Source organism: Notamacropus eugenii, chromosome 3 (genome assembly GCF_028372415.1).
Source record: "Notamacropus eugenii isolate mMacEug1 chromosome 3, mMacEug1.pri_v2, whole genome shotgun sequence".
Lineage (NCBI taxonomy): Eukaryota > Metazoa > Chordata > Mammalia > Diprotodontia > Macropodidae > Notamacropus > Notamacropus eugenii.
Window position 1 is genome coordinate 412574983 of NC_092874.1, and position 23835 is coordinate 412598817.

At 36.1% G+C, this 23835-nt stretch overlaps 1 protein-coding gene across 6 annotated transcripts in view; it reads right to left on the bottom strand.

The window, feature by feature from the left end:
• Positions 1-23835, bottom strand: part of ZPBP (zona pellucida binding protein) — a 127642-nt gene that overhangs the window by 26856 nt on the left and 76951 nt on the right. For all 6 annotated transcript variants that reach the window (XM_072598137.1, XM_072598133.1, XM_072598135.1 and 3 more), the window contains one exon: positions 14091-14268. In XM_072598137.1, coding sequence (XP_072454238.1) covers positions 14091-14268 — 178 coding nt within the window. The remainder of the gene's footprint in view (positions 1-14090; positions 14269-23835) is intronic.

Genomic DNA, 23835 nt, shown 5'->3' on the forward strand with positions numbered 1-23835 from the left:
CTGAACAGGAAGAAGGCGAAAAAGAAATGAGAATAGGTTGTCATCTTTCTTTTATGCTATCTGACCTATAAAAGGTTGGCTCCTCCAACAAAAGTCTATCATCCCAGCCATTCTAGACAACCAAAGCATCTTGAGTACATTTCCAATCACCTGAAATCTATCCCCTTGGAGGAACAAAAATGTTGGTTCCAAATCAATCAATTAATTTTGGTACAGCTCAAAGAACTCTGCCTTTTATTCATGAAGGGTATCAATAGACATGCCTTTGCTTAATAGGGAAAGGTGTTCTCAAAAGTTTTGAAGAAAAGCTCACTGCCCTACAAGCTCAATGAGTGAATTGGGGCACTCTCCTGAACAACCACAATTACACAGATGTAAAACACTTGCCTCCATGATGGTGCTAAAAGAGCACAGAAACCAATTTAGCAGTAAATGCTTGATCTCCTTGTCAAATGGAGTTACTTGACAGCCAAGGACAAGGCCAATTTAGACTATAACTCATTTGTAAAGCATAACAAAGGAGAATTATGGAAAGCAATTGAGGGGGAAACAAGCCTAGAGAAAGCTTAATATGAGAATCACCTAAGTAAGATCTTACCAAGAGGATTTATAAGTGAAATTGGCAGGAAAATCATTAAATTTATCAGCATTTCTGCATTTGTCAAAAATGACAATGGGGTGGAGTCTGAATGCAGATAAAAGCATACTTTTTTTAAACTTCCTTTAAATAGTTTATGGTCTGTGTTTTCTTTGCAACATGGCTAATGTGGAAATATTTTTTGCATGACTGCACATGTATAATCTATATCTAATTGCCTGCCATCTCAGAGAGGAGGAGGGTAAGAAAGGAGAGAGAATATTTGAAACTCAAAATTTTTAAAAATGAAAATCCAAAATTGTTTTTATGTGTATTTTGAAAAAATATGTAAAAAATTTTCAAAAAAAGAGAAAGAAAAATGACAATAAGGCCTCTACCATCTCAGTACCTAAGGAAATAGAAATGGCACCTGTGAAGAATAAGTTGGAGTAATTATAGTGTAAGGATATAATACAATATTATTGTGCTCTAAGAAATGATGAAAGGGACAAGTTTTGGGGGGGAAACTGGAAAGATTTGCATGAATTGACTCAGAGTGAAATAAACAAAGTCAGTAGAATAATTAGACAACAATAATATCGTAAAAACACAACTCTGAAAGACTAAAGAACTCTGATTAGTGCAATGACCAACCACAGTTCCAGAAGATTGATAATGAAAGTTCCTACCCACCTTCTCACAGAAGTATTGCTATTCTTAAACTACCTTTGAACTAAAAAAATTCCTTTATAAATATTAATCTTACTATTAAGTAGTTAAATGGAACTAGAGTGTTTGTTCTCCTAAATACGTGAGGATTGGGACAGTGGCAGAAATGAGAGACAAAGTCTTTATTCCTCTCCAGGCTCTGCACTTCTGACTCTCTACAGGACTATAAACCAAGTATGCCATAAAAATATCTTGACCTTGGAAGTTCACTCCAACCTTGGACTACTTCTCACACTTTGATGTTTCTCCTCTATTGGCTGGTTCTTCTGAGAACCACCATTTGAAGGTGGTGGTATATACCAAATAGGTCTTCAGTTGTTTCCATGCTGCACTCTTGACTTTCTAAAGGACTTTGTTTACTACATCAGTACTATATACCTTCATCTGACACAGAATCATCCCCCACCATTTTCAGTTTCCTTTTATATGTAGTCTTTTCCAAATTAGAATATATGCTCTCTGAAAGCAAAACCGTCTTTCTGCTTATATTCTTACAGTATTCTCAACACTTAGCATAGTCCCTGGCATACAGTAAGAGCTTAATACATGTTTTTTGACTTGACCTGCTAGACCAAGGTGCAGAATGAGATGAACATTTTCATGCATGGCCAATATTTGATTTTTTTTTTACTTCACTATGAATATTTGTCACACTTTTTTTTAAATTGAGGAGGGGAAATGGCAGGGAACTGGAAGGATAGTTGTGGTTTTGCTTAAAAAAATTACTAAGCATCTTAAAAAGTGTAGAAAAGAAGGAAAAGGACAAATACCATGGCTTACAAGTTACATGCTGAATGTTTCATTTACTTAAAATGAAAAGCAAGCTAATATTTTCAGTTTCATGCACAAGTTTCTTTTTTTGTACTACTTTATATATGAAGTGTTCAGTTTGCTTAGTTTTTGTAAAATTGAGAAAAATAAAAAAATTTAAAAGATAACTTGGAATATGGTTAGACATAATCAAACATAATACAGAAATTCATTCAGGAAGTGAATCAATTTTAAAAAACACTCGAATTAATTTTCAAAACATCTCATAGATTGAATGATTCCAACAGAATGAAAAAGATCAAACACACACATCACAGAATATAAACAGCTAATGACTGTATGTACTTAATTCTTAGCTCTTTACAATCTATAGGAGAACACTCCATGTACATATTAAGCATATGCTTGGTAAAAATAAAGAATAAAACATAAAACAAAATGAAAAGAGAACAGATAGGTTTTCAGAGAAAACGTTCAATATTAGGCTATATCTTCCCAGTCAAACAAATGAATGAAGAGCATAGAGTAAAAGATCCTGCACTGGATAGTATTTATTCATTGCCAAAAATAGCAACAATAACAAAACCAAATTTTATGTTTTGGTTTCAATGAACTTATCCTTAAAAATTATCTTTCAGAAAAGAGTTTCAATACATGTGTTAAGATCACACATGATGTTTAAAAATTATCCATATGGATAACCATCAATACCAGAGGTTCTTAACCTTTTTTATGTGTGTGCCATGGACCTCTTTGGAAGTTTTGGAAAACCTAAGAGCCACTTTCAAAGAATAATATTTTTGAATGCTTAAAATAAAATACATAGGATTACACAGGAAAATATCTTGAAATACTGTCATCAAAATATTAAATTAAAAAGACATGAGTTGAAGATGGCGAAGTAGAAAGACGCACATACACATAGCTCCGAATCCACAAACCACAGAACGGCAGAGGGGACCAACCCAGGGCGAATTCTGCACCCAGAGACCACGGAATATTGGAGCGAGGGAGATTTCTGTTCCGGAGAGACCTGCAAACCTCTCGCGGGGGGACCTTCGCGCCGGGGACTGGGCGCCGGGGCGGGAAGAGGAGAGCAGCCCTGCCGCGGCAGCAACACCGTGGGAAAGAGATCCAGCAGCCACGCGGGTCCCCCCACCCACAGAGGGACCTGCAAACCTCTCGCAAAAGGTCCGTTGCGCTGCAGACACGGTGCCCAGCCCAGACCTGCGGCGGCGACGGCGGCCGCGGCTCCGAGAGACAAAGTTCTGAGAGGGATCCAGAGGCGGGATCTTCAGCAGCTGCATGGGCCCCCCACCAACAGGTGACTGACGGGGGTAGGTGAGAGAGTCTCTTTGGCGGGTTGAGAGGGGAGTGGGGTGCCCCCATAGCTCGGGCCCCCCGGGAGGTGGGGGCTGAGAGGCGGCTGCGGAAGGGGGCTCCCCAAACGAACGGGTGCCTGGATCCATTGTGGAAGGTCTGTGCATAAACCCCCTGAGGGAACTGAGCCAGAGAGGCGGCCCTGCCCCTGACCTCAGCACCTGAGCCTAACTTAACACTGAATAACAGCCCTGCCCCCGCCAAAAATCCTAAGGCGGGAAGCAGCATTTGAATCTCAGTCCCCAAACGCTGGCTGGGAGGACCAGGAGGCGAGGTGGGTGTGAGGAGAACATTCAGAGGTCAGGCCACTAGGGGGAGACAATGCCAAGAAAAGGGAAAAGAAATAAAACTATTGAAGGGTACTTTATTGGAGAAAAATCACTTCCTCCCTTCCTTTCTGATGGGGAGGAACAAGGCTTGCCATCAGGCAAAGACACAGAAATCGAGGACTCTGTGCCCAGCCTACCCAATGGGCTTGGGCCATGGAAGAGCTCAAAAAGAATTTTGAAAATCAAGTTAGAGAGGTGGAGGAAAGACTGGGAAGGGAAATGAAAGGGATAAGGGAGAAGCATGAAAAACAGATCAGCTCCCTGCTAAAGGAGAACCAAAAAAATCTTGAAGAAATTGGCACCTTGAGAACTAGCCTAACTCAGCTGGCAAGGGAGGTGCAAGGGGCCAATGAGGAGAAGAATGCTTTCAAAAGCAGAATTAACCAAATGGAAAAGGAGATTCAAAAGCTTACTGAAGAAAATAGATCTCTCAAATCTGGAATGGTACAGATGGAAGCTTTGGACTTTTTGAGAAAGACAGATATCTCAGAACATACTGCGCAGATTCGAAAAATGGAAGATAATGTGAAATATCTTATTGGAAAAGCAACTGACCTGGAAAATAGAATCAGGAGAGACAGTGTAAAAATTCTGGGTCTACCTGAAAACCATGATCAAGAGAAGAGCCTAGACATCATCTTCCATGAAATTATCAAGGAAAACTGCCCTGAGATTCTAGAACCAGAAGGCAAAATAAATATTCAAGGAATCCACAGAACACCGCATGAAAGAGATCCAAAAAGAGAAACTCCTAGGAGCATTGTGGCCAAATTCCAGAGTTCCCAGGTGAAGGAGAAGATATTGCAAGCAGCTAGAAAGAAACAATTCAAGTATTGTGGAAATACAATCAGGATAGTACAGGATCTGGCACCTTCTACATTGAGGGATAGAAGGGAATGGAATAGGATATTCCGGAGGTCAAAGGAACTAGGACTGAAGCCAAGAATCACCTACCCAGCAAAACTGAGTATAATACTTCAGGAGAAAAAATGGTCCTTCAATGAAATAGAAGACTTTCAAATTTTCCTGATGAAAAGACCAGAGCTGGAAAGAAAATTTGACTTTCTAACACAAGAATGAAGAGAACCATAGGAAGGCGAACAGCGGAGAGAAATCATAAGGGACTTACTAAAGTTGAACTGTTTACATTCCTACATGGAAAGACAATATTTATAACTCTTGAAACATTTCAGTATCTGAGCACTGGGTGGGAGTACACACACACACACATGCACACACGCACACATACATAGAGACAGAGTGCACAGAGTGAATTGAAGAGGATGGGATCATATACTAAAAAAAAAAAAAAATGAAATCAAGTAGTGAGAGAGAAATATTGGGAGGAGAAAGGGAGAATTTATATGGGGCAAATTATCTCTCATAAAAGAGGCAAGCAAAAGACTTATTAGTGGTGGGATAAAGAGGGGAGGCGAGAGAAAAACATGAGATCTACTCTCATCACATTCCACTAAAGGAAAGAATATAATGCACACTCATTCTGATAGGAAAACCTATCTCATAATACAGGAGAGTTGGGGACAGGGGCACAAGCAGGAAGGGGGGGAGGATAGAGGGGAGGGCATGGGGAGGAGAATGCAATACGAGGTCGACACTCACGGGGAGGGAAAGGACCATAAGAAAATAGAAGTAATGGGGGACAGGACAGGATGGAGGGAAATATAGTTAGTCTTATACAACACAACTAGTATGGAAATCATTTGCAAAACTAAACAGATATGGCCTATATTGAACTGCCTGTCTTCCAAGGGGAAGGGGTAGAGAGGGAGGGAGCTAAAGAAGTCGGAACTCAAAGTGTTAGGACCAAATGTAATGTTCTTACCACTCGGTAACAAGAAACACAGGTTAAGGGGTCAAGAAAGCTATCCGGCCCTACAGGACAAAAGAGAAGACGGAGACAAGGGCAGGGAGGGAGGATAGAGGAGAGAGCAGATAGGTCACAGGGGCAATTAGAAAACTTGGGTCTGGGGGGAGGAGGGGGAAAAAAAGGGGAGAAAATTTGTAACCCAAAATTAAAAATTTAATAAAAGCTGATGAGTCAAAAGTTAAAAAAAAAAAAAAGACATGAGTTTATACACCCCAGTTTAAGAATCTCTGATATATGAAGGTACAATCATAATGAGATATTATACTGCTAGATAGATATATTTTACAGCAACCAATGTGACTGAAACATATAATATATACAGTGATTATTGAAGTGCATATGCTCTGCACCTACCTTTTTTGGGGTCTAGCCTGATACCTTGCCTCTCAGAGTTCTCTGGTATATAAGAAGATTGGAGGTATTAGCTATTTATTTTTATTGTTGCTGTTGCCAATATTATTGTTAATATTATTACTGTCATTGGCTCAAGTCCATACTGGCTGTGATCCTCCAATTTTAGAGAGCCAATGACTAGTACCCCAGTTCCATTTAATCATTTAACATAGATTGGCTTCTACAATGGAATAATTAATTCATAGATACACAGGAAGAACAAATAAATAGTCACAAAACCTTGGGAAAATACTTTCCCTGATACCACCTCAGTCTCTGGGGGAGTAGGACTGAAACTTAGTTCAATCTCTACATATTATCAGTTCTACTGAGCTCACATCCAAAAACTCTATTATTAATGGATGAATCCTTCTTCTAGGCTTGGGTCCCCAATGTGACTCCCATGATTGTTCCTTGAGGCATTAACACAGAAGCTGGCTGTGAAACCTAATGTCTGACTCCCAGATTTTTGTGAATAATTCTCCCAACCATTTAAAACTCCTAAGGCTGGAGAATCAACTTCCTTCACTGGACACCTAAGCAAAGGAGTCACTGAGATCCCCTAAAGTAAATAAGGCAAACAGCCAGTAGCTCAAGCTTACAGGCCCTTTAGAATGTGCCTAGAGCCCATCAGGAGGTTTCAAAATGTGGTTAACCAAAATGTCTACACACTCTCTCCAGTCTGTCTTCTTAAGGCACTTTCATCACAATTTACAATTTTCCCAGAAGCAACTATACAGAGCTCTCCTTGTTAAGAAACATTACCTTTCTCCTAATGTCCTCTGTGAAAAAATCATCTGAGACACTCTGGACCTCAGATGTGTCAAAGCTCAGTTACGCTAGAAACCAGTTTGATCGTATGTGTGTAGATACAGATGCAGATATATCCATTTATCTGGTTCTTTCTTAATTATTGTGACAACAACACAATTGGTTGATATGGGAAAAGAATAGAGGGTATCTTCCTGTATTTATTGTCTTTTGATTACAAAGCAAAATTTGACTAAGAAGATTAAAACACAGACCTAACAAGGTGTCTCCCAGGTAGCTGACAAGATTTTACTAGATTCTTCAATATAGGGAACCACAGAGATACTTTTGTTCAATAATCCTCTTAATGTTGTCAAAAAAACCAACAAGGAGATATGTTCATCAAAAATACTCATTGCTGCAATGGATGCTGTCTCATACAAAAGTTGGATAGAAGAATTTTTTACAGAGAATACAGTTGTCTAAGTGCTCCTGCCTGTTGCATGCACTGTCTTGGTTTTACAGAACTCCTTTTCAATGAGATCTAAGGCCATCTGAAAATTCATATGTACTTAAAGAATACAGTAACTAATATAGTCACGGTAGTGAGGGGAAGAAAGGAATTGCATGGCTTTTCTGACTGGGTACATTGTTTATTCACATGAGTCTGTCTAGATGTGGCTCATAGGAAAGCAATAATCCCTGGTCTCCTCTCTCCACTCTTCCCCAAGGGACAATTTGATTCCTGCCAAGAGGGAAGGTTGGAGCCAGAAGCTGACCACTTTACTCTCCTCAGAGAGAGGGAATATAAGGTGAGAATTACAACTATCTGCTTCTTTAAATATGGTTAGTATATGGGAAATAATTTTTAGGTTCAAGTTGCATTTCTGATCTCTATTCCTAAAAGGGAGGGAGTAACCCAAACTACATATCCAAGACTTGGTGCTCTATCCACAAGATGCCAATTCCACAATGAAGACACATTGTAAGCAATAAATTTATTTATCTTAGTCAATAGCAAAACAGAAATCAGGGAGAGTATATGTACAAGAATATATACCAGACAGTGCACAGTGAATGAATGAGCTCTCCCATTCAGGGCAAGATAACTCAGCTCAACGGATAGTCTCAGCTCTCACCAAGAGGATATTCCCCAAAGCCTCAAGCTGGGGATAGGGACATAAAAAAGACTGCTGATTCTTCTACATCTTGGCTTCTTCCTACAATCTTCTTTCAGGGACTTAAACAAAAGTTAGAACCACAAGTCTTCTCTCCTCAGCTTTCACTCCTTAAGCATACTCTATGTCCCACTTATTCAGTGAAAACAAGATAGTCCTGCCATTCAGTTTTTTCCTCAAATGATCAGTTCATTACTTAGGAACTGAACAGTCACTACAATCTAACCTCTCTTGATATATCTTGCTTTTCCAAGACAAGGTTATTTAAATATTCTATTTCATCTTTTGCTACTCTGGGCAATTTATATTTTTGTAAGTATTCATCAATTTCATATAGATTATTATCAGTTTTATTGAAATAAAGTTGGGCAAAATCGCTTCTAACAATCTTTAATTTCATCTTCATTGGTTGTGCATTCATTCTTCATTTTTTGATATTGATAAATAGGTTTTCATCTTTTTAAAAATCAAATTAGCTAATGGTTTATATATTTTGCCATTTTTTTTCACAAAACAAACTGAGGTTTATTCATTTATTTTTTACTTTAAATGTTATTAGTCTCTCCTTTGATTTTTAAAGATTTCTATTTTCTATTTCAGGACTTCTACTGGAAATTTTTGATTTACTATTAATTAATTTTACTATTAATTTTGATTACTATTACTACTTTTTTTTAGTTTCATGCGCAATTCATTGATCTGTTCTTTTTAGCTTTTACTAACTGTTAAGCATTTAGAGACACAAATTTTCTGCTAAGTGCTACTTTGTATGCATCCCATAAATTTTGGTATTTTGTCTCATTGTTATCTTTCATGAAATATTGATTATTTGGATGATTTGTTCTTTGATCCACTAATTACTGGGGATTAGTTCCTAATTAATTATTAATCTATGCTTCAAAGGCCCTTTATTGAATGTAATTTTTAATACATTATGGTCCAAAAAGGATGCACTTAATATTTCTGCTTTCTTACATTTGTTTGTAAGGCTTTTATGCCACTATGGTCAGGTTTCTGTGTGTGTGTGATGGTACCATGTACAGCAGAAATACAGGTACACTACATTCAATATACTCCCTAAGTTTATTATATCTAACTTTTTCAAAATTCTACTTTTCTCTTCTTTCTTGTTTATTTTACAGTTAAAATTATCTAGCTCTGAGAGGTGTAAATTGAGTTCCCCTACAAGTCTGGTTTTGTTGTCTGTTTCATCAAGTAACTAATTTCACTTTTCCTTCAAGTATCTGGATGCTATGCTGTTTGATGTATATATGTTTAATACTGATATTGCCTTTTAGCAGTTAGTTCTTCTAGACTTCATAGATGGCCATCTACCATCATGCTCTACACTACCAGAAAAATATTAGTGTTGAGAATATAGGCTTTTGCAACAGAGAGAAGATCCAAACTCTCAAAACTGATCAGAAACAATTGCCTCTACCCATTTAGTTCTAGGCCCACCTCACCATCAATCTGCAGCTACTATTCAAGATAGAGATAATAAGTGATTAAGTCACTTTCCATTCAATTGCATATCAATTTAGGCAATCTGCATTTTTCGTCAATTCTTATGTGGAGTACTAAGGCAACCCTTTTCAGCGCTGTAGATCTCAATGAAGAGAAAAGAGTGCTCTGGGGTCTGATAATCACTTCTTCAGATGGTTGCATTTACCAAGAAATCATGCATGATCTTAAAATATGCTTGGAAAAAACCCTCATGTTGAAGAATACCTTTTAAGGCTGAATTTTGCTCCAAAAAGATAAATGCTTTATTTTTATTATTTTCTTAAAAAGGTATTCTGCAATGATAATAGGGAAAAAAGATGTTTCTGAATCTACAAAATAACTATTTACCTGCCACAGCATGACTCCCTGGAGAGAAGTAGTCAAATCTGTATCAATGAATTTCAGAATAATGATGATCACTGTCTACATGCACTATAGGAAAATTACTTTAAAATAACTTTCAAACAAATCACCAAACATTATAATTGGAATGCTTCTGTAATAGTTCTATTATTGTGAATGTAGATAAAACTTATAAATTGTGCTAACAATTTGTAAGATGGACAATTAGCCTGTTACTTATGTGGTAAAACTGAGCTAGGAGCTAGTGCTTCCTAAATTTTATATATAAAATTAAGTCAAATCTATAGCTGTCTATGAGCTCAGGATGCTTATTAATTCTGGTAGGGAGCAAAAATTGAAATGAGCCAAGATATTAAGAACAACTTTAGGAAATATAACAAAGAAGACAGAAAGTGAAAAGCATGATAGGACTGATTATTTATTCACTTATTCACATTACTTATTCACTAAAACCAAGTGAATCCATCAAATTCTCAATCAAGTTAAAGTGTAAAAGACAGGATTTAAAACTAACTGGGGATTGTTAGGGTACAACTATAGTAATCATTTTTATAATAACCATCACTGTTCCTTTATCCCATAGTAGTGTAAAGAGAGTTAGATATCATGTCACTTGAACATCTGAATCCTAGTCTGTCAAAAACCTTAGCAACCTCTATGAATCTTCTCCTTACTTAACAAAGAACAGTCACCTAAAGTTACAAAGCAAGTGGTGGTAACATTAATTAAAATATGTTTCCTAAATTTTCTTCCTTACAGTAATTTCTCACTAAGTCAGAATAAACTAATTAAATTTTCATGTTTGAAGTAAAGAAACTTGGACATCACCACAAGAGAGCATTTATACATCAAGGATCTCCATTTCTTTCAAATATTAAATTATGTATATGCATATTTGGTCTAATGAAAGAAAAACCAGAAAGTTACTAGGCTCAACTAACTGCTCACTGCTAAGACTGTGGCTAAGTGCTATAGCAATATGAGCAGTTATTGTTATGACCCTGAGCAAGTCATTTAATCTCTTAGTCACAATCTTCCTATCTGTAAATGGGGATAATAAAAGCACTTACCTTCCAAAATAAGTGTGAGGCTAAAATGATACAATACTGGCAAAAGGCTTTACAAACCTTAAATCTCTATATAAATGCTACCTTTTGTTGTTGTTCAGTTGTTTCAATAATGGCCAATTCTTCATTATCCCATGTGGCATTTTTTTTTTTGGCAAAAATACAGGAGTGGTTTGCCATTTTCTTTTGCAACCTATTTTGCAGATGAGGAAACTGTGGAAAACAGAGTTAAGTGACTTGCCCATAGTCATAAAGCTAATAAGTGTCTTGAGGCCAGATTTAAACTCATGAACATGAGTCTTCCTAACTCCAGGGCCAGAACTGTATCCCCTGTGCCACCTACCTACCTAGGAAATGCTAGCTATTCTTAGCACATTATTATTGATATTTTGATATTATTATTCATTTAAGTATAGTGTCCACTAAGGTAAGGGCTTGCTAGCATCCTTTTCAAGACAGAAAAAAGAAAAATTAACATAAATGAGGAAAATAATTTCTTTGTTCTTCTAACTAAATGTCAGAGCTAAATATGAAAAGGGAAAAGATATTATTCTAAATGGAAAGGACAAAGTCCAGCTAAATTTTTAGTTATTGTTGATGATAATCATTTAAATATGATTTCTAATTATATGTAAAATAAATACTTTTATAGCACAGTACTACAGAATCCGCATTTGCACAGAAACCTTCTGCAAACAACAATCCACATTTTGGCAGATCTCTCGTGATAATGGTTTTGCATTTTGAACTATAAATGTATGGCAAAAGTTTTGATATGAATTTAATACAAAGTTACTTTTGCTACAGTGACTACATGACAACATAAAAAAAGTCATTTACATTTAATCCTTCTGAAATTATCCAGGAGGGTTTAACAACTGAAATCAACATAATAAATTTCTAAATATAGAATAAATTACATGTAATAATGCGTGTAGAATTTTTCACACGCTCGTAACTTTTCAGCAACCAATCCTGGTCTGCCATCTAGGGGAAAATTTAAAAACAGTAAAATAAATAGAAAATCCAGTGTTTACTTAACCTACTGCTGAGAAAGTAAATATTCCTTATTCAATAAATATCAGTTGTCTCAATCTTCTTTATTGAGCATCAACTCCCAGTGCTGCACCTTCATTCTGCAAATAAAGTTATTTTCACAAAACTCTCCCTCATATATTTTATGTGCTTCTATCCAGAATGCCATTTCACACCTCAATGAATTTTAAGTGCACTTTGTATGTTAATTTGTTCTTCCATCTAGTATTATTATGGTCATATTTTCTACTATGTTCCAATTTCGAGGACTACTTCAACATCTTCTTGAGTAATATGTTCTCTCGAATGTTTAGACCACCACTACTGTGTATAAGAGACAAAAATGAAGTACTGAATGAGCTCTGGTTCAAACGGGGAATTCCATATTCTAGCACATAGAGAAGAGAACAAATCAATTAAAGAAATTGCCAGTTCTATGAAATTATCAACACAAATTATTAAATCTGTTGAAGAAACTGAACAAATGTTTATTAAGTGCCTACACTATAAAATATTGTGTTAGGTGTTAGGGATAGAAAGATATGGCCCAGACTCTGCTCTCAGAGAACTCACAATCCAAAAGAAGATTTGCATATAAATAATGATAATACATGGGACAGAAAAAGACAGCAAGACATAAAGGATGATATCATAAACAAATTAGGAGAGCAAAGAATAGTCTATCTGCCAGATCTGTGGAGAAGGGAAGAATTTATGACCAAAGAAGAGATAGAGAACATTATGAAATATAAAATGGATAATTTTGGTTACATCAAATTAAAATGTTTTTGCACAAACAAAATCAATGCAAAAAGATTAGAGGAAATGAAGAAAGCTGGGAAACAATTTTTGCTGCCAGTGTTTCTGATAAAGGTCTCATTTCTCAAATGTATAGAGAACTGAATCAAATTTATAAGAATACAAATTTACAAGAATCATATTTATAAAAACACAAGTCATTCCTCAATTGGTAAGTGGTCAAAGGATATGAACAGGCAGCTTTCAGAAGGAAAAATCAAAGCTATTTATAATCATATGGAAAAATGCTCCAAATCACTACTGATCAGAAAAATGCAAATTAAAACAGCTCTGAACTACTACCTCATACCTATCAGATGACAGAAAAGGAAAATGATAAATACTGGAGAAGATATGGGAAAATTGAGACTCTAATGCACTGTTGGTAGTATTGTGAACTGATCCAATCTGAGTAATTTGGAACTACGCCCAAAGGGCAACCAAACTGTGCATATCCTTTGAACAAGAAATACCATTACTAGGTCTATATCACAAAGAGATCATAAAAAAGGGAAAAGAAGAATAGCTGCTAAGAATGTCAAAATAATACTCCCACCATACTCTACCTTTGTCAGACTTCATCTGGAGTACTGTGGTAAATTCTAGGTGCCAAAGCTTATGAAAGAGATTAATAATCTGAAAAGTGTCCAAAGGAATTGTTGAAAAGTCTTGACTCTATTTCATATGAAGATTGATTGAAGGAACTCGGCATGGTTGGCATGGAAAAAAGAAACCTTAAGGGGGACATGATAGCTGTCTTCAAAAACATGCATTGAAGGGTTGTTATGTGGAGGAGGAACCACTTATATCCAGCAATAATAAAAAGAACTTGCAAAGAGTAATGAATAGATGCTACAGTTTAAGCTCAATGTCAGGAAAATTTTCCTAAAAATTAGAGCTGTCTAAAAGTGGAAATTGGTTGCAAGGAAAAGTGGTGCATTCCCCCTCTTTGGAGGTCTTTAAGCAGAAGCTGATGTTGTATAGTGGGAAATCCTTTTTGTGTGTGGGTTTCAAAAAATATGACTACTGAACTCCCTTCCAATTCTCAAATTCTGTGATTCTGAGTATAAATAGCTACACTTCTGTTATCAGATTCTTGATCCCATAATCTGCCACTTCCATTTTCCCACCACTACCTATTATAACACCAATATCCATTCTGATATCAATTCCATTTTGTTCTTTCTCAAGTCCTCAAAATGTAACTGTATTTAAGTTAAATATATGATTAAGTACCGATTTTAAACAAAAATGCCAGTTTCATCAATACCTTAAAAATTAAGAATATACTAATTTAGGAATGTGAATTAACAACTAATTACATACCACAACAATCAGGGCATTTTGGATGTACCAAAGCATTCATCCCATATCCTGGATTGCAATGAGTAATCCACACCGTTTTCAGAGTACCTTCAATATAGTATATCTCAGGAAGTGGCTCTAAACGTTCTTCCAGAACTTCCACTTGTTGGATAAAAAATCTCTCTATAAGACTTTTAGCCTAACAATATAGATTGAAAAAAAAAGTTAGTTCTATACTACATTTAAAATAGAATTTTGGTAATTGTTTATTTGTTTGCAGCTGGGGGAAAAGGTCAGTACAGTTTGTATTTTTAGACATTCCAATATAATGCTAAACATTCAATAATTATGTTTTATACTTTTATACTACATAACCTAGGACCCTCAACATTCTTTTTTTAAATTATTTATTAATTTCCATTCCTATTCCACATAGCAACTGTTTCCAACCTCCTCTTTCCTTAATTTGCAGCTCCAACTCCATTCCAGCCCTTTCTTCATTTTTATTGATAGAGATCATCCAACAGGATATGATTCATCTACCAACTTTAATAGGTCTTCATTTAAATACACATACACATTTGTGCATATATGCATATTACATATGTAATTGATATTTTGACATCATTGAAATTTCTCCCTATATCTCTCTCCATCCCAAAAAGTCATCCTATATAACAAAGTTTTGTAATTTTGTGTTGTGTGATTTTTTTTTTTTGAAGAGAGGAACAGAAAAAGATCAACATAGTTCTAAAAATGACAATATATGCACTAATCAATACCCAACAAAGACCCTGCTACACCTGTAGCCCCTGCCAGTTCTCTAAAGGAGTTAGGAGAGTTGTCTTGTCAAATCTCTTCTTTGGGGCCAAGCTTATTCTTCGCAATTCTGGAACTTTTATTTCTATTGTTTTGTGGTTTTTGAATTTCCATTGTAGTATTCAATGTGTATATTGCTTTCTTGGCTCTCGTTACTTTGATTTGCATAATTTTATTTTTTCCTGTGCTTTTCTGCATTATTTCTCAGAGAACAGCAAATTAGCATTATCATTATTACTATAGCATAGGAATATTCCATTACATTCATATACCATAATTTTAAGTCACTTCTTAAATGATGGACAGATATGTGTTTCCAACTTTTGGAATGGCTTTTGATCTCTGGTATTTGCTATTAGTCTATACACTTTGGATATCAAACTTTTGGAGATCCAAGAAATTTGATACAAAGATTTCTTTTTTCTACTTCTTATCCTGGGTCCATTAATTTGTTTGTGCTGAAGCTTTTTGATTTCATGTGACCAAAATTATCTATTTTATCTTTTGCAAGTATCTCTATACCTTCTTTTTGGTTAAGAATATATCTCTGTATATCTAGGAGAAGTTTTGCTCTGCTTCTATTGAAATTTTGAACAGTATGATTTTTAGTATTCAGGTTGTATATTCCTTTTGAATATATTATGGAATATGGTATAAGGTATTGGTCTAGGCCTGATTTCTGCTAGACTGTTTTCAAGTTTTCCCAATAGTTTTTTTAATCAAGTAAGAAGTTCTTTACCAAGTAATGTATGTTTTTGAGTTTATCAAACATACAATTACTGAGCTGCATTATTTCTGATTTTTCTTCCTTGTCTAATCTGTTCCATTCACCTACTTTCCTTTAACTGAGTTTTTACTAATGTCTTTCTATGCATCATCATAGTTTTCCCCAGTATCCTTCTCTCTCCTTCCCAGTCATCTTATATAACAAACAGAATTTTTTAAAGAAAAAGGAGGAAAAAAATCAGGACAATACTCTGAAAAAATCTGAAAATGTGCAACAATCACTTTGTCTTTCTTGTTCTGTCCTTTACAATGTTCTAATCTTTGTTTATATTGATTTCTTGGCTCTGTTTACTTCATTGAACATCAGTTCACATAGATCTGTCCATGATTCTCTGTATTCATCACATTCACTACTTCTTACAGCAATATAATAACAAATTACATTCTCATTCCACAATTTGTTTAGTCATCCCCCAATCAATGTACATCTACTTTGTTACCAATTTTTTGTTATTACAAAAAGTGCTGCTATAGGAACATATAGGCATTTTCTTGTCAAGGTTAATGACTTGGAGTACAAGCCCAGTCATGGTCTCTCTGGGCAAAAGGATAGGAACATTTTACTTACTTTATTTGAATAATTTGAAATTGCTTTCCAAAATCATTATACTAATAAACAGCCCTATCAACAATGTATTAGAGTGACTATAATTCCACAACCCTTTCTACATTGACTGTTGATGTCTTTTGACATTCTTTGCCATTCTGCAGAATGTGAAAACTTCAGGATTTTTTTGGTTCACCTTTCTATTATTACTAGTGATTTGGAGATCCCTGTAGTATGCTAGTTAATAATTTATAATTTTTTTTGAGAACTGTTTATATTCTTTGACCATTTGTCTTCTGAGGAATTGCTATTGATCTTATATATGTACATTGTTAATAAGGACTAGATAGATGTCAAATCCTTATCAGAGAAATTTGACACAGATTGGTTTTTTCCTTCTGTATTATTCTGTCTTTGCAGAAGCTTTTCAGTTCTATGCAATCAAAGTTAATTATTTTATCTTTTGTAGTTAGTTGTCTCTGTCCCGTTTGGTTAAAAGATGTATCTCCTGTCCGTAACTATGAAAGGTATCCCATGTGATTTGCTTATCTTCTGTTTTTCATAATGTGATCTTACACTTTAAGTTACCTTGTCCACATAGGTATCGAAGATGATGATAAAAGATGATCATCTAAGCCTAATTTCTGCCAATCTGCTTTCCAATATTCCTGGTAGTTTTTATCAATTAAGTTTTATCCCTGAAAAATTTATGTTTTCCATTTTATCAAGTACTGAGTTACTGAGTTCCATGGTTACTGATTTGCCCTTGTCTAGCCTATTCCATTAATCTATTTTTTTAACCAATACTAGATAGTTTTGATGATTATTTCTTTTCATCATTTCCCTTGATATTCTAGTTATTGTGCTTTTCCAAATGAATTTTATAATTTTATCAACTTTTGTGAAATGTTCCTTTGCTAATTTAATTTGTATATCATTAAAAGTATTAACGAACTTGGCAGTATGTTATTTTTATTATATTGGCATAGCCTCGCCAATCTGAATATCTTGTAGCCATTTAGATTGCTTTTCATTTCTTTAAGGACCACTTTGTAATTGAATCTGTACAAATTTTTCATGTGCTTTGGCTAATGGAGCCCCAGAAACTTTATGAATTTTGTAGTATTTTGGAATGGGATTTCCACTTCTATCACTGTCTCTGATTTTTTTTTTTAAATTTATTTAGACCTGAAGTTGATTTTTAAGGGTTGATTTTGTAGCCAGCAACTTTGCTAAAGGTATTAATTTCTGTGATTTGTATCTTTGCTGATTCTCTAGCATTTTCCATCATATCATTAGCATTAAGGGTAGTTCCATTTTGTTTTATCTAACATTCTTTTAATTTCTTTCTCATCTTTTTGCTATTGCTAACATTTCCAAAAACTGTATTAAATGATGGGAGTAGGTCAATGATCTACTTTTCTATTTTTAAAACCATACAAAAAAGGTTTTGATAACTGCTGCTTTATAACAGTCTGAGATCTAGAAGTACTATTTCCCCTTTATTCTTACCTTTCCCATGATTCCCTCTAATAGTTTAGATCTTTTGTTCTTCCAAATTAATTTTAGTATTTTCTTAAGTTTTGCAAAAATCCTCAGTTTAATTGCTACTCTCAATTAACTTTGGTAGTGTTGTCAGCCTTATTATACTGACAGAGCCCAAATGTGAGCACTGAATATTCCTTCTGATATTTAAATTGTTTATTTCTCTAAGAAGTATTTTGCTATCACAGCTATACTGACTCCCAAATATCTTATGAATTCTATAGTTATTTTGAATGAGAATTCCATTTCTCATAGTTTTCTGTACCTTCCTTAGAAGGTATACATATATATATATATATATATATATATACTTATACTTTACTTATACTTATATATGTATACTTATATATATAAGAATAATTATATATAAGTATTCTTTTTATGATTCTTTGTTTCTTAATATGCATTTATGATTCTTATGTTTTTGAGTAGTTTTTGAGATGGAGGAAACAAACTTATCCTAGACCTGACATGCTTATTGTACAATGAGTTCCTTTTCTGGAAAGGATGCTGTTCTCCATAATTTTGGGAAACCTCAAATGTTACCTAAGTTTTTGTTTTAGAAATTTCACCCAAGTTTTACTCTGGGGGAAGGGTAGGAAGAGGAGAAAACTAAGGGGAAAAAAAGAAAGAAAGAAATCTTAATACTAATGTGAGAGGAGGCCTCTTGGGTCTTTAGTCACAATTAATGTAAAGCAATTCCTTTGACCTTCTTATGCCTTTAAGCTACCATCCCATGGACTTTCACTACCAAACTTGAGATAGTATTTTATATCTACTCTCTAAATTTCCTCACATCCTAATCAGTTTTCAAATCATGGCAATTTGATGTCTGTCACTGCCCCACTATTGAAACAGCTCTTTCTAAGTTCATTAACAGCCTCTTTATCACCAAATCAATGTTATTGTTGAACCCTCAACTCTTGAAGTATTTGAAACTTTGAACTATTCACTTCTTCTTAATATCCTCTCCTCCCTTTCTTTGTCAGCAAACTCTCATGGCTCTTTCCCATACCTTTCTAACCATTCTTTTTTGATCTCTGTTGCCTATATCTCACTCACTTTCCATCCTTTAAATACAAATGCTATCCAGTGTACTAACTTGGGCCTTCCCCTCTTCTGCTTCTACACTCTTTTCCTTGGTGATTTTATCCTTTGCTATGACTTCGATTGTTCTATGCAAAAGACTCTAGAAACATTACCTTCCCTGACCTCTTCTTCCTAGACATCAAGCCACATATTTATAAATTGTTCTTGATAATATCAATCTTGATATGCCTCAATGATCTCAAATTCAGCATACTCAAAACTGAACTTAACATTTTTCCCTTGAAATCTGCTCTTCCCTCCATCACCACCCTTCTGCTCATCTATACTTATATCTATTATCTAATAACCTCTGCTAACTTCAAATCCTTCATTCCAAATTTTTAGCTACCCATAAATTCCTGCTTATTCTATCTCCTAAGCAGCCACTGCATCTGTCTTCTCCTACCATTGTCAAAGTCATTATATTACTTTAGACTATTTTGAAAAATTTTCTAATTTCCAGTGTCTTTCTCTCCCGATATATCTAATGAAATCTATCAATCAACAAGTATTTGACTATTTCAAGTACGCCAAACACAATGCTAGGTGCTAAGGTCATGAATAAAAAAGTGAGATGGTCCCTGTGCTCAAGGAGATCACATTCTATATGTACACAAATAGGTAAATACAAAAAAATATACAAAATCAAAACAAAACGGGGAGAGTGAAAAGTCTCTTAGAAGAGGCAGCACTTGAGCTGAGCCTTGAAAGTAACCAGCCACTCTAATAGGTAGAGGTGATAAGGAAGGACATTCCAGATATGAGTGACAGCTTCTCTGAAAACAGGGAGTTGGAAGACAGAATGTTATACATGGAGAACAGAAAGTATGCTAGTTGGAGTGGATTCTCCCACAGTTGTTTCAAGGAAAAAATGAAGTAATATTTTAAGTGCTTTGCAAATCTTAAAATGCTATGTAAATAACAGCTATTAATAGTAGTATACAAATGCATGAAAGGGAGATGTCTTCAAACATGCAGAAAAGATAGATAGCAAAAGGCCTTAAATAACAAACGAATCTAGAAGCAATGAAGAAGCCACTGAGGCTGTCTGACTAGGTCAGAACTGTTTTAGGACTATCAATTTGGTGGTTGTATGAATCTCTGAAAGCTGCCCACTCTTTTTCTGTTCCAATGTTGTCAACTGTGTGTTGGTTCAGCTTTCCCTCCAAGTTAGAAATGATCTGTTCATGCTTGGAAAAGCACTCTTCATCTTTTGACATTAAGTCTTCTGGTAGTTGTCTTGCTTTGGAGTCACCACTTTTATTGAATGCAACTATGTAGCGTGGAGAGGATAAGTTTATGATCAGTCCAGCACTATGCTCCACACATAATTTTCATCACTCATATCCTGTCTGTCTCTTCTTACAATGATATAGTCTATTAAATGCAAGTTTTGCTGTGAGGGTACTTCCATGAAGTTTCATTGCATTTAGGTAAATGAAAGACAGTGTTAGTGATAGGAAAGTCATGAAACACACTTCAATAGTAGGTGACCAGTGCTGCTGCTGTTTCTGACTATATTTCTCCCAAGGATTCCCTGCTATGTATGACAGTTGGTGCCTACTCTGGTTGTTAAAGTGACCCAAAATTGTAAGTCTATCCTCTTCTGCACATTGACGACGAAGGTGCGGTGATGCTTACCAGCAGGGGACAACTGCATTGTCATGAGTCTGTGGTTCACTCCTTTAGGAGAAGAGGGACATACAAGCTTGTTGACTCAATTAGTTTTGATTTAAAAACCTACACTAGCTTCATGGTGCTCCCTATCACATATATCTAGATCCAACTGTGGTAAGATAGCCTTAACTGGCCATCCTAACTTCACTCAAGGCTGCTATTTGGATGCAATACCTGCTGAGTTCTCTCTCAACAAGAGCTTTTCGTCTTTCAGGTCTACTGGATTTTGCTCTGTCCATTAAGTGTGCACACATTACATGTACCAATTATGAAAGGAATCATTTTTGCAAAAGTTTTTGTAGAATTCTTTTGTGTTTTGACCACAGAGTGGGATCCCACTTTCCACAGCAAGCAAGCCAGCATTAGGTGAAGCTGATAATTTTTAGGACCCCCTTTCTAGCCCCTTCTTCATTCCAGGAGGTAAGGAGTATGGTCTTTTAAAAAGACTGCTCAGATACCCGGGGAGCTGCTTGATCCCACTGCTGCTTCAGTTCAGTGAGAAGATAATCCTGTGACCTGTGATGCCTGTGTTCAGGTTTGTAACTACAGCTCCCACTGTATCTGTATCTAGTACTTAATCACTTGCTTGTCACTATAGGACTTAAAGGTAGGTAAAAATGGTAAAATGGTATGGATCATGATGTCTTGACTTGCATTTAAGTGAGACAGAGTTGTACAAAGTCATTGCCCTCTCTCTTGCAGTCCTCAGAGTCCAGTGGCAAGATAAAAATCAAGATAAATGGTGATGGCTTGGGAAGCAGCGTTTGACCTTGGTTTTTTCAATGTCTAACCAAACTCTAAGAGATCAACAGCACCTGCTTTAGTTGCTTTCTTGGTCACTGGAACAAACTGTTCTCATAAGCTCATTCCACCAGGGGAAGGCTTCACATGATTGGGGTACACACACATTCCCAACTCACTGATGGGTTTAAGAACTCTAGGTTCCCTTCAACCTGTTTTAGCCCATCTGTCAAAATGGCTTATCAGGGTGTGGCCTCTGCACATGCTACAGCTTCTTGGAGCTACAAGTGAGAGTTGGGTGGATCAAGTGGATACCAAAGGTAGAAAGCAGCCCTGAAAAGGACATGGCAGCCTTCATACCAGAGGTACAAGTCTTCCCTGAACACCCTAAACCCCGAGAAACAAAAGTGAGATAGTCCCTTCCTTCAAAGAGCTTACATTCTACATCATCATTCTTTAGAGTGAAAGCAGCTACTTCCTCTTAAAAAGGATTCAGCTTCTACACCTTGGAGAGTGCCTGATATTTGTTACTTAGTTCCAAGTGTTCAGTAGTCTTCCTTCCTTTCTTCCTCAGTGTCACATCCTCCCACCCTCCAACTTCCTAACCCAGATTAAGAACCTCTAGATTCTCTTCTTTGTTTTTATACTTCATTTTTTAAAGAAACTTTATTTCCCCTTATAATAAAAAATGTGGAGAAACATCAAACCCATTACATTAAGGAGAAAATCAACCTGAATTCTGATTATAGAAAACAATTACATGGCCAAGATTGACGAACATGATATGCACATTATGCAGGACACTTTTCTCCAAAGTTTCTGGAATTTGCATCCTCAACCTTTTCTAATTCTTGCTACTAACTTGCTGCTAACTCTCACCTCAAAGTTACCACATTGATAACCATATCCAATTTTCTCCTCTTCCTTGTATTCTTCATCATAGGTGTTCTTCTTTTCCATATCTTCTTAAAATCTCATTGTTGGGTCCTCTTCTTCCAGGACTCCTTTCCCTACTTCTCAAGTTCTCATTCTGCACATGAACGCATCCCCCTTTCCCTCAGATCAATGAATCAATCAACAATACCTACTATGTGCTAGGCATTGTGCTTGGCACTGGAGATACAAAAACAAAAAGTAGCAGTCCATGCCCTCAAAGAGATTACTTTCTTTCCAGAGAGATAACACTTATACCTAAGAGCATGTACAAAATAAACACAAGGTAATGGTGGGAAAGAGGAGAAACTAGCAACTGGAAGCATGAGGAAAGGCCTCACATAAGATGTGGAATTTGACTTGAATAATAAAGGATTCTAAGAGATGGAAGTAAAGAGAAAGTACAGTCTAGGTATGGGAAAAGGTTTATACAAAGCATAGAAATTATAAATCAACATTGTATGCTACAAATGGAAAGAAATGTAGTTTTGGATAGACCAGAGACTACAAACAGAGAATAACAGACAACAAAGCTAAAAAGGTAGGTTGAAATAAATTTGTAAAAGGATTCAGTTGTCAAACAGAGGAGTATGAATTTAATTATAGAGATGGAAAAGAGCACACTGAACAGAAAAATATTATGATCAGATCTGCACATCAAGAATATTACTCTGGCAGCTGTGCGGAAGATGAATTGGAGTGGCTGAAGTCTAAAGGCAGGGACATCAATCAGTAAGCTACTGAAAAACAGCCAAGATCTGTAAAATGAACTGGAGGGGGGTGGAGCCAAGATAGTGGAGTAGACACATGAGGTCTCCCCCTAAAGCTATTAAAATACCTGTAAAAATATATTCCAAACAAATTATAGAGCAGCAGAAGCCACAAAATGACAGAGTGAAACATATTTCCAGCCCAAGACAGCCTGAAAGGCTGACAGGAAGAGTCTATGACACCAGGCTCAGAGCAGAGCTTAGCACAGGCCACATGGCACAGACAGGACTGGAACAGGCTTCAGGACACATAATCATGGGCAGTTACTGTGGTTTCCAGATTTCTCAACTCACAAATGCCAAAGACAGCTTCAAAAGTCAGTGAGAAAACTCTTTTACTTGGGTGAGAGGGAAGATTGGTCAGGCCCCAGCTCCAGGGTGGCTCCAGTCACTGTGGGAGCAACATCTACTTCTGGAGCTTTCAGTCTATAGACCCTAGGGGAACTGAGCTACTAATTTGGGTCTCGGTCCAGAATTGCAGTACTGGGGAGAAGAGGAGCACTGGTGTGGCAGAGCTGGTGGTGGCTGTGGAGACAGAATCCTGCTCACAATTGCAGGGCAGAAAAGAGTGCTTTTGGTTGCTCACAGACTAAAGCACAGGCCAGGAAAGGAGTAAACACCTCTCCCTTAACTATGCAACTTTGGAGAAACTGAAAACTTACACATCCCTAGAGATATCTCAGAGAACAGCTGCATAAAACTTCTGAAGCTTAGGGTAGTATACCCTCCACTTGACAAAGGACTCAAAAGTCAAGTAATTGGCTGGAAAAAGGTACAAAATGGGGAGGAGGGAAGACTATAGAAGGTTATTCTCTTGGTGGAAAGGTATTCTGTTCCATACTTTTGGAAGAGGAAGAGC